At 45.7% G+C, this 12119-nt stretch overlaps 1 protein-coding gene across 2 annotated transcripts in view; it reads right to left on the reverse strand.

Annotated features, from left to right (window-relative positions):
• The window catches only part of plekhh2 (pleckstrin homology domain containing, family H (with MyTH4 domain) member 2), a 229085-nt gene that overhangs the window by 212822 nt on the left and 4144 nt on the right, over nucleotides 1-12119 (reverse strand). For both annotated transcript variants that reach the window (XM_070889372.1, XM_070889371.1), the window contains exon 2: nucleotides 3769-3939. In XM_070889372.1, the coding sequence (XP_070745473.1) occupies nucleotides 3769-3939 (171 nt within the window). The remainder of the gene's footprint in view (nucleotides 1-3768; nucleotides 3940-12119) is intronic.

Below are 12119 nucleotides of genomic sequence, written 5' to 3' on the forward strand. Positions count from 1 at the left end.
GGTAGATGCAGTATAAATGTAGATAAATGTGAGGTTATCCACTTTGGTGGCAAAAACAGGAAGGCAGATTATCTGAATGCTAACAGATTAGAAAAAGGGGAGGTGCAACGAGACCTGGGTGTCATGGTACATCAGTCATTGAAAGTTGGCATGCAGGTACAGCAGGCGGTGAAGGCGGCAAATGGCATGTTGGCTTTCATAGCAAGAGGATTTGAGTATAGGAGCAGGGAGGTCTTACTGCACTTGTACAGAGCCTTGGTGAGGTCACACCACGAATATGGTGTACAGTTTTGATCTCCTAATCTGAGGAAGGACATTCTTGCTCTTGAGGGAGTGCAGCGAAGGTTCACCAGACTGATTCCCGGGATGGCAGGACTGACACATGAAGAAAGACTGGATCGACTAGGCTTATATTCACTGGAATTTAGAAGAATGAGAGGGGATTTCATAGAAACATATAAAATTCTGACAGGATTGGACAGGTTAGATGCAGGAAGAATGTTCCCGATGTTGAGGAAGTCCAGAACCAGTGGTAAGAGTCTAAGGATAGCGGGTAAGCCATTTAGGACCGAGATGAGGAGAAACTTCTTCACTCAGAGTTGTGAACCTGTGGCATTCTCTACCACAAAGTTGTTGAGGCCAGTTCATTCGATATATTCAAAAGGGAGTTAGATGATCCCTTTAGCTGTAAGGGCCACAAGGGGTATGGAGAGAAAGCAGGAATGGGTTACTGAAGTTGCATGATGAGCCATGATCATATTGAATGGTGGTGCAGGCTTGAAGGGCCGAATGGCCTACTCCTGCACCTATTTTCTATGTTTCTATGTTTCATCTCAGGAACCAACCTAGTGAACTTTCTCTGAACTATCTCCAATGCAAGTATATCCCTCCTTAAGTAATGAGATCTAAACTGTACACAGTACTCTAGGTGCAGTCTTACCAATGCCCTGTACATTTGTAGCAGGACTTCCCTACTTTTATATTCCATCCCCCTTGTAATAAAGGCCATCATTCCATTTATCTTCTTAATTACTTGCTGTATCTGCATGCTAACTTTGTGTTTCATGTACGAGGACACCCAGATTCCTCTGTACCGCAGCATTTTGTAGTCTCTCTCCATTTAAATAACAATTTGCTTTTCTATTCTTCCTACTAAAGTGGATAACCTCACATTTTCCCACATTATACTCCATTTGCCAAATTTTTGCCCACTCATTTAACGTATTTATATCCCTTTGCAGACTGTGTCCCACTCACAACTTGCTTTCCCACCTATCTTTGTATCGTTAACAAATTTACAATACACTCGGTACCTTCATCCAAGTCATTAATATAGATTGTAAATACATTGAAGCCCCAGCACTGATCCCTGTGGCACCCCACTTGTTACAGTTTACCAAGCTGAAAATGATCCATTTATCCCGACTTTTCGTTTTCTGTTAGTTAGCCATGTAGATCAACTTCATAGCTCAGGAGAAACAAGATACAGAAGTTCAGAGGAGCAATGGAATTTTTAATATTGACAGCAATAGCAGTGGTTGTAAGGACCACAGACGGCAGGCGAGAAAATTAACCAAATTATATTTAATAATATTTGTGGAAGAAGACTTAGTACTGAGGTTGCTTCCCCCAACCTTTCCTTATTCTGAAAACAAATAGCGTGGTATTATTGTGGGAACTGGCTGGGATGAGTTACGGAGTTGAATTACAGTGCATCAGTTAACAATGGAGAAAGAAGAGTGTTTATCAGAGAGACAAATGCTGCAGACATTATTTTCTTTTTCTCACACAAATTCAAAACAATGTGCTATATTGTAAACAAGTTTGTTGGAGAAATGTTCAAAATAAACAGTACTGCAGAAGTTTCTAAATGTTGAGATTTAGCGGAAACATGTGCCACAACAAATGACTAAGGAGTGCTATAAATCAGATGGGTAGTAGCTATAAAACTATTTGCTCTTTAAAACAAAGCAAGGTCTCATATTTGAAAAGCTAACTTCTTAAATAACTTTTCAGAAGCTTTTCACACTTTTGTCAAATAACTGATTTAGTAAAACCGAGACCCTGGTGGGGAAAGATTGTTTGGGGGCAGTAACACTGGTGAGACATGAGACCATGTGCCAGGTGCAGAAGTCTCGCCTCTCGTGAGAAATTGGGGTGACCGCCCCCAAAAGGAAGTGGAGTGCAAAATAAAGCATTCCGATTCCTTTCTGGGGTGGTAGTGGGGAGGATCCATTGGAAGCGGGATGCAGCGCTACGCACGGGATTGCGTAGCGCTACCGCGTAGGAGGGGCTCGTCCCTTATTTAAAGGGAATGGCCCAAGCTGCGACGCTGCAGCAAAAAAAAAAGGGTCCTACTTGGACCACCGGGGAGCAGGGGTGCCATGCCAACTTTGGCACTCAAGCAGAGTGCTGAGCTGACCGATCACGGCACGGACCGCGCAAAGCTCCAACGAGGCACAGGAAAAAAAAAATTGGAGAATTTCTTTTTACCGCAGCACACCTCCTCTAAGTTTCGCCCCGCGAGCGGCCAGCCGCCCAGTCCCCTTTCCCTGAAGCTGTCGTTGTCATTGCCCGCCGCAGCTTTGGGGGGTGATACCCAATTTAGGGTCCTGGGCGCTGCACGCGATGATGTCAGTCAGCATCGCCGGTGCAGCGGAGCTGGGTGCTACGGGTTACTACCGCCGCCATGGGAGTAGTTAGTGGCACTGCACCCAGTCGCAAAGTCTTTTGCACCCCCGGGGGCGTGAATGGGAGGCGCAAGTGACCCGAATTTCAAGGCCTACATTTCTAGAACATGTCACAGTCTTCTAACTCATATGTATGCATCAATATGCTGTATCCTTGATTTCAAAATCTTGAAAAAAGTTTTTTAAAAATGCTTCCAATGTTAAGTAGGTCTCAGCCTTGGTTCAGTGGTAGCAATTTTGCCTCGAGTCAGAAGGTTGTGTGTTCAAGTCTCACCCCAGATTTTGAGTGGCAGGTGACCGGTAGCGATGGAACAATCACCAACAAGTTTAATTCATGGAGGAGGAGGGGGGGGGGGGGAAGGATAGAGAGAAGAGCCCAGTTCAGGGAAGGGTGGGGGGGGTGGGGGCAGCTAAACTTTATTTGTGGGACCCGGAGGAGTACTCCTGGTCCCACAAGGAAAGTAAAAATAAAAGTTTTCAAAACTTACCTGGTTGGGCCTTTTCTGGCCCCGGATCTTCTTCCCACTATCTTCACCTGTATATAGTTAAAGGAGGGCCCTGTTTTAGGCGGGTATCCTTGCTACCTGCTCAAAAGAGGTTAACATTTCGGACAGTGGGATTAGTGCAAGACATCAGCGGTAAGTCAATCGGTCGATTTTAACTGCCCACCTGTCTGGTTTCTGCCAAGCGAGTCGGGCTAAAATCGCTTCTGCTGTTATGCACTGAGTCAGATTAGCACGTACCACCTCGGAATGACTATATCTTTAGCCTTGATTGATTCAATGACAATTTCTTTGTTCTAAATCACTATTTGTAATGAACACAACCTACCCCACAAAACTATTCTTAATTTGACACTAGTTACCCATGTCATTCAGGCAGGTGTCATGCTGATCCAGTAGGAGTTTTTTGCTAAGTTTTCATGATGCCTCTGAATTACGTTCAGTACTGGGAATAAAAAGTGGAAATATATTCCACATCTCTCACTTTGACAAACAAGAAATAGACATAACCCTGCCCTCTCCCGCGCCCCGTCCTGCATCTAAAATCCCCATCTGAATTGTTCATATTTACTTGCCTTCTCTGCAAGAAGCTCTCGGATTTTGCTGGCCTGCACACGAAACTTGAGCAACTGTGACTCAAGAGTCATACAGCGCTCTTTCCAGTCTATATTCCCAGCCATCTCTGAACCCTCAGCCATGGTCAGCTTCTGTCTTGTTAGAAGGTAGAAGTGTTGAGATCCAGTATCCTAGAAACAGTTAAAAAAGAACTGAGCACAAATTATACAGACATAAATATTTAATTACAGCACTCAGTTGTAATAGGGGCTACCATAGAAATACTCAGTAGTATTGTAGTTAACCAGTCAATTTAACATTACTATTGTGATGCAAAATACTTAGTGACTTTCAACACTGAAGTGTTAAGGAGTGCAACATACAATTTGATACACAATCCTTTGGATGAAATATTGTACTGAGTATCTACCAGCTTGTTCTGATGGATTACAAAGATATGACAAAAAACAGATTAGATCCATGTAAATGAGGTCTGGTTAAATTCTGTATAAATAAAACACCAATTTTATGATGAGATTCTTCCATTTTATTACATTCTATATCACAACTACAGTTACTGTAGTACTTTCACTCAATAATCATACAATTAGAACTATGTTTTCTAACTTTATAGGCAACATGTTCTGCTTTTCACTGCTGATGACTGTGGCTATGTATATACAATCATATATGTACCATATAAACACAATTTATGCAGATGGTTGTCTACAGTGAAGTGTACTTATGTTCTCTATAAAATGCAGACAATGTAGCTAAAACTGCACAATTGCTGCAATAACCATAGAGAGGTATTTTTTTTATCTGAAAGCCCTATTCTTGTATGAATGCTTACCGCCTTTAATAAATACCTGAGCACTTAACTTGGGAAGATTATCGTTTGGAAAATATACCCAAAGAAACTTATTTTTTATAAAAAAAAACACACGACAGGTTGTACCTCTCCAGTCTGAGACTCTTTAGTCCGGAAACATCCCTGGTCTGGCATCATTCCCGGCAGGGGTAGCGTCCCGCAATGTTCATGGAGGTCCCCGCACTGTTCATGGAGGTAAGCGGGCTGGGCAAGGAAAGGAAAGTGAACAGCAGGTGGCTGACTGAGGAGGTGAGAATTGGAAAAAGCAGAGATTCTAAGCTTCTGCACAGCGCATGCGCAGAACACGGCCGGGTCATTGTCAGCAGTTGCCTCCAGAAAAAGAGCGCCAAACCAGCACCGCGAGAGAGGGAGGCCTGAGATTTCAGCGTGGTTTAAGGCTGCTCCTCTTATCCCCTCTGCCTTCGGCGTTCCCTCCTAGGCTGGGTCGACGTGGAGAGGGAGTGAGGCCTGAGTTTTGCAGCCGGAGCGTGGCGGAGGCATTCAGGAACGGGTAAGTCTAGGGTCGGCTTGACCTCCCGTGGTCCAGAACGGGTCAGGTCCCAACTATATTTGTTTGTTTGATTTAGCCCCTGGAGTACTTGACTTCGATTGTGAGTGCAGCATTGGTATTTGATGCGGTGACCCCCAGCTTATATGATTTAACTACTCACTGGATAAATTGGTTGCGTCATCAGTGTGGCCTAAGAGTTGTTTTCTATAACCTCTCTATTAAATTATTATATACACAACAATGTGCAGTGCAAGAAATCTAACATTGGATCAGAAACCCAGAGAAACAGGGTCTAAAATGTGCAACTTTGGAATGTAATTTTGTTTGTCTTTATTCACTTGCAATCACCTAGCATAGGTTTGAATCGGATTTGTTAATGTATTTTTAAACTGACAGTAGTCTTTTCATTTTTTCTCAGGATGTGGGCAATGTTGGCACTTATTGCCAATCTTGAGTTGCCCGGGAAGCTGGTGGTAGGTCTTCTGCTTGAACTATGGCAGGCTTTGTGGTAATGGTGCTCTCATGATAGTGTTAGGTAAAGTACTCCAGGATTTTGGCACAGCGATGAAGGAATGGTGATATTATAGCCAAGGCAGGATGGTGTCTGACTCAAAGGAGAGTTTAGAGATGGTGTTCCCACAATGTTGTTGCTTTTGTCCTTTTTGGTAGTCAAACTCGCTGGGCAGGGAGGTGCTGTCGAAGTAATCTTGCTAAGTTGCTGCAGTGCATATTGTAGATGGTACATACCACAACCAGCGTTCCAACAATGGAGGGGGTGGAGAGAATCCAGTGGCAGGGGTGCTGATCAGGAAACGCGCTCTGGCCTGAATTGTGTTGAGGCTGCATCCATCTTGGCAAGTGTTGAATATTCCATCATATTCCTAACTTGAGCCTTGTAGATGGTAGAGAGGTGTTACTCATCGCAGAGTACCCAATTTCTGCTCTGTTCCTGTAACCAGGGTGTTTAAATGGCTGGTCCAGTTAAGCTTTATTAACTGGATTTTCCAAGATATTGATGATGGAGAACTAAGCAATAGTTGTGCTATTGAAGGTCAGGGAGAGCTGTCTCTTGTCTGAGATGGTCATTAACTTACAATTATGCAGTGCGAATGTTAGCTGCCACTTGTCGGTCTCAGCCTGGGGGTTATCCAGATCCTGCTGTAGGTAGGCACAGGATGCTTCCTCATCCAAGGAGTTGTGAATGGAGCTGGACACTGTGGAATCATCACTCCTAAAAGTCATTTATGAAACAGTTGAAGGTGGTTGGGCCAAGGACACTTCGCTGAGGAACTCCGACAGCTGCCATAAATATCTTCTTTTATGTCATCCATGAGTCCAACCATTGGAAAGTGTTCACCTTGACCCCCATTGAAATCAGTTGCGTCATACTCCATCGAATGCTGATTGGTTGCCGAGGGCAGCTACTCTCATCTCTCACTAGTAACTTATTCTAAATAGGTGGAATCTCGATATAGGTTGCCTTTAAAATAGAATTCATATTATATGCATTTGCACTTATATAAAATTTGTCCACTTCTCTCTTTTTAACATTTATTGTTATGGAAATAACATACAAATGCAGACAATGTAAAGTATTGCACATAGGAAGGAAAAGAGGATGTCACACATATCCATGAATGGTGTTGAAATAAGTAAGGTTGAGGTAAAAAGAGGCATCGCAATTCTAATAGATTCAACACTCAACGGGACCGAAATTCAGTGCAGCCAGAAAGCTGGTGGTGTTGAGGCCTTTTTTTCCCCCCGATTAGCGCCGCAAAGTTTGCGGTGCCCATTGGATCCAAATTCAGCTTTTTGACCACAAAAAAGTGTTTCACTCCTATTAGCCCTGCAAAGCTGAAATTTGCAATCTTAATTGGGGCGTTATTCCCATGGGAAATTCAGTTAGGTTGCTGCGGCAGCTGTCATTGCAGTACAGGCGCGAGGGAACGAGCGTATCGATGCTGCTTTGGAGAGGATAGCCCCGGCTCTGCAAGAGTCGATGGAGCGTCTAAGTGCGGTCATATCTGGTGGCTTTCAGACTGTGGCTACTCACATGCAGTCTCAGCTGGATGCCCCCCCCCCGCCCGAGACCTCAATGTTGCTTTCGCGGCTGGGTCCACCATGGGCCACGGGGGACCTTCCAGTGTGGTGCCACAGCACCGACCTGAGCTCCCTCAGATTGGTGGTGGTGGTATTGTGCCACCCCGGTGAGTTATTCAGGCTCCTTGGGCCAGGATATGGATGAGGTGCTCCCTCCGGCTCGCAGCATTCCTGGCCCCAGACCGGTCACTCTGCCAATGCCACCATGCATGGCCTCCCCTGAGCCAAGTGAGACGGAACCATCCCAGAAGGGTGTTGATCAAACACCAGCCAGCCCTTCCATGCCCAAAGCTGCTTGAGGGGGACACCTGCAGCTTCCACACAGGGAGCACAGCAGCCTTCCCAGACCCACAGGGGAGACACTGAGGCAAAGTCGCAGATTAGGCACATGTAAGAGGGGTTATAAGGAAATGCACAAGGGTGGTAAATGATGTTTACATGTTATTTTTCTGCACTGTTTATTATTCTAGTGGTTGTTTGTAGCTATATTGATTATGTATTAAATCTTTATTTTTCGCACCTATATCTGGGCTGCTGTATAATGTGAGGTGAGCACATCATCATCATCATCATAAGCAGCCCTCTGAGTCGAGGATGACTTGCCTCCACTCAAAGTGAATTCTCAGGTGACTGAAGAGTCCAATGCAGGACCTACAGTCTCTGTCACAGGTGGGGCTAACAGTGGTTGAATGAAACGGATGGGTGGGGAGCCTGGGTTGACGCATGCTCCTTCTGCTCTCTGCGCTTGGTCTCTGGTTGCTCTCGGTGATGAGACTTGAGGTGCTAAGCGCCTTCCCGATGCTCTTCCTCGACTTTGGGCGGTCTTGGGCCAGGGATTCCCAGGTGCTGGTGGGGATGTTGCAGTTTATCAAGGAGGCTTTGAGGGTGTCCTTGAAGAGTTTCCTCTGCCCACCTGGGGCTCACTTGCTGTATCGAGGCTCCAATAAGAGTGCTTGCTTTGGGAGTCTCATATCGGCCATGCAGACAATGTGGCCCTCCCAGCGGAGCTGCTAGGGCGTGGTCAGTGCTTCGATGCTGGGGATGTTGGCCTGGGTGAGAACACTGATAATGGTGTGTCTGTTATCCCAATGGATTGGCAGGATCGTGCGGAGGCAGCATTTGTGGTACTTCTCCAGTGCTTTGAGGTGTCTGCTGTGTATAGTCCACATCTCATAGAAACATAGAAAATAGGTGCAAGAGTAGGCCATTCGGCCCTTCGAGCTTGCACCACCATTCAATAAGATCATGGCTGATCATTCCCTCAGTACCCCTTTCCTGCTTTCTTTCCATACCCCTTGACCCCTTTAGCCGTAAGGGCCATATCTAACTCCCTCTTGAATATATCCAATGAACTGGCATCAACAACTCTCTGCGGCAGGGAATTCCACAGGTTAACAACTCTGAGTGAAGAAGTTTCTCCTCATCTCGGTCCAAAATGGCCTACCCCTTATCCTAAGACTGTGTCCCCTGGTTCTGGACTTCCCCAACATCGGGAACATTTTTCGTGCATCTAACCTGTCCAGTCCCGTCAGAATCTTATACGTTGCTATGAGATCCCCTCTCATCCTTCTAAACTCCAGTGTGTAAAGGCCCAGTTGATCCAGTCTCTCCTCATATATGTCAGTCCTGCCATCCCGAGAATCAGTCGGGTGAACCTTCGCTGCACTTCCTCAATAGCAAGAACATCCTTCCTCAGATTAGGCGACCAAAACTGAACACAATATTCCAGGTGAGGCCTCACCAAGGCCTTGTACAACTGCAGTAAGACCTCCCTGCTCCTATACTCAAATCCCCTAGCTATGAAGGCCAACATACCATTTGCCTTCTTCACCACCTGCTGTACCGGCATGCCAACTTTCAATGACTGATGAACTATGACACCCAGGTCTCGTTGCACCTCCCCCTTTTCTAATCTGCCGCCATTCAGATAAGATTCTGCCTTCGTGTTTTTGCCACCAAAGTGGATAACCTCACATTTATCCACATTATACTGCATCTGCCATGCATTTGCCCACTCACCTAACCTGTCCAAATCACCCTGCAGCCTTTTTGCGTCCTCCTCACAGCTCACACCACCACCCAGTTTAGTGTTATCTACAACTTGGAGATATTACACTCAACTCCTTCATCTAAATCATTAGTGTATATTGTAAAGAGCTGGGGTCCCAGCACTGAGCCCTGCGGCACTCCACTAGTCACTGCCTCCCATTCTGAAGAGGACGCGTTTATTCCAACTCTCTGCTTCTTGTCTGCCAACCAGTTCTCTATCCATGTCAGTACATTACCCCCAATACCATGTGCTTTGATTTTGCACACCAATCTTTTTGTGTGGGACCTTGTCAAAAGCCTTTTGAAAGTCCAAATACACCACATCCACTGGTTCTCCCTTGTCCACTCTACTAGTTACATCCTCAAAAAATTCCAGAAGATTTGTCAAGCATGATTTCCCTTTCATAAATCCATGCTGACTTGGACCGATCCGGTCACTGCTTTCCAAATGCGCTGTTATTTCATCTTTAATAATTGATTCCAACATTTTCCCCACTACTGATGTCAGGCTAACCAGTCTATAATTACCCGTTTTCTCTCTCCCACCTTTTTTTAAACAGTGGTTTAAACTGAGCCATGTAGGAGGGCGGGTATCACTACTGCCCTGTAGACCATAAGCTTGTTGCCAGATTTGAGGTACTGGTCTTCAAACACTCTCTTCCTCAGGTGACCGAATGCTGCGCTGGCACACTGAAGGCGGTGTTGGACCTCGTCATCAATGCCTGCCCTTGTTGACAGTCGGCTCCCGAGGTATGGAAAATTGTCCACGTTGTCCAAAGCCTCACCGCAGATTTTGACAACTGGGGGGCAGTGCTGTGTGGCAGGGTCAGGTTGGTAGAGAACCTTTGTCTTACAGGATTTTTAGTGTAAGGCCTATGCTTTCATATGCCGCGGTGAAGGTGTTGACGATGGCTTGAAGTTTGGTCTCAGAGTGTGCGTAGACGCAAGCATCGTCTGCGTACTGTAGTTCGATGACAAGAGGACGGGATGACCTTGGATGTAGCCTGGAGGCGGCAGAGACTCCGGGTTCTCGTCCCGTTCGGAGTTCGCTGACCTCCCCGAGGTGATCTCTTACTGGACTGCTCTGCTGCTGACTCAGCTGCTATCATCGAGCTAAACCGACTCTGAACCATTGGATGTGATGTATTTGGACTTCCAGAAGGCATTTGACAAGGCGCCACATAAAAAGTTACTGCACAAGATAAAAGTTCATGGGGTTGGGGTAATATATTAGCATGGATAGAGGATTGGCTAATGAGCAGAAAACAGAGAGTCGGGATAAATGGTTCATTCTTGGGTTAGCAATCAGTGGGGTGTCGCAGGGATCAGTGCTGGGACCCCAACTATTTACAATCTATATTAACGACTTGGACGAAGGGACCGAGTGTAACATAGCCCAGTTTGCTGATGATACCAAGTTGGAAGGAAAAACAATGTGTGAGGAGGACACAAAAGGACATAGACAGGCTAAGTGAGTGGGCAAAAATTTGGCAGATGGAATATAATGTTGCAAAATATGAGGTTATGAACTTTGGCAGAAAAAAATCTAAGAGCAAGTTATTATTTAAATGGAGAAAGATTGCAAAGTGCTGCAGTACAGCAGAAACTGGGGTCCTGGTACATGAAACACAAAAGGTTAGTATGCAGGTACAGCAAGTGATCAGGAAGACCAATAGAATCTTGGCCTTTATTGCAAAGGGGATGGAGTATAAAAGCAGGGAAGTCTTGCCAGTTATACAGGGTATTGGTGAGGCCACACCTGGAATACTGCATGCAGTTTTGGTTTCCATATTTAAGAAAGGATATACTTGCTTTGGAGGCAGTTCAGAGAAGGTTCACAAGGTTGATTCCGGAGTTGAGGGGGTTGACCTATGAGGAAAGGTTTAATAGGTTGGGTCTCTACTCTTTGGAATTCAGGTGATCTTATCGAAACGTCTAAGATTATGAGGGGGCTTGACAAGGTGGATGCAGAGAGGATGTTTCCACTGATGGGGGAGACAAGAACTAGCAGTATAATCTTAGAATAAGGGGCTGCCCATTTAAAACTGAGACGAGGAGGAACTTCTTCTCGGAGGGTTGTAAATCTGTGGAATTTACTGCCTCAGAGAACTGTGGAAGCTGGGTCATTGACTAAATTTAAGTCAGAGATAGACAGTTTCTTAACCGATAAGAGAATAAGGGGTTATGGGGAGCGGGCAGGGAAGTGGACCTGCGTCCGTGATCGGATCAGCCATGATCGTATTGAATGGCGGAGCAGGCTTGAGGGGCTGTATGGCCTACTCCTGTTCCTATTTCTTATGTTCTTATTAAATCTCTGCCATTGTGCACTGGCTCTAAAAGCTGGCGGGGGCACAGTTAGCTGAAGGGCCGGCTTCTTCCCGCTGAAAATGGGTCTGGGGGCAGAGCAGCAGCGGTGCGCACTTTTAGTGCGTCACTACTGCCACAAGCCCCACACCGCCATGAGAGTTGGCGGTGGCCCACAATGCTGCAAAATCTCCCGGTCTGAATTTACGTCGGGGCGGTCAGTTGAGTCCAAAGAGGCGGCCATTTGATTTTGACAAATGGCCGCCGTAAACGGGCAGTAACGGTCCTTCCTAAGACCGTGAATTTCGGGGCCAACATGTCTAATCAATGCTGAAAAGCAGCAATCAACAAAGTCAATAGAATAAGTGACATAGCCAAAGCAGCAGAATAAAAGTCAGAGGAAGTAATGATCAACTTTAAAGTGCTGCTGTCAGACTGTACCTGGAGTACAGTATCCAGTTCTGGTTGCCAAGAAACAGGGATATATTCAAGCACTAGAGGCACGAAATTGGTCCCTAGTGTCAGGAGTTTTGATT

This window comes from Pristiophorus japonicus, chromosome 9 (genome assembly GCF_044704955.1).
Source record: "Pristiophorus japonicus isolate sPriJap1 chromosome 9, sPriJap1.hap1, whole genome shotgun sequence".
NCBI classification, from domain to species: Eukaryota; Metazoa; Chordata; class Chondrichthyes; family Pristiophoridae; genus Pristiophorus; species Pristiophorus japonicus.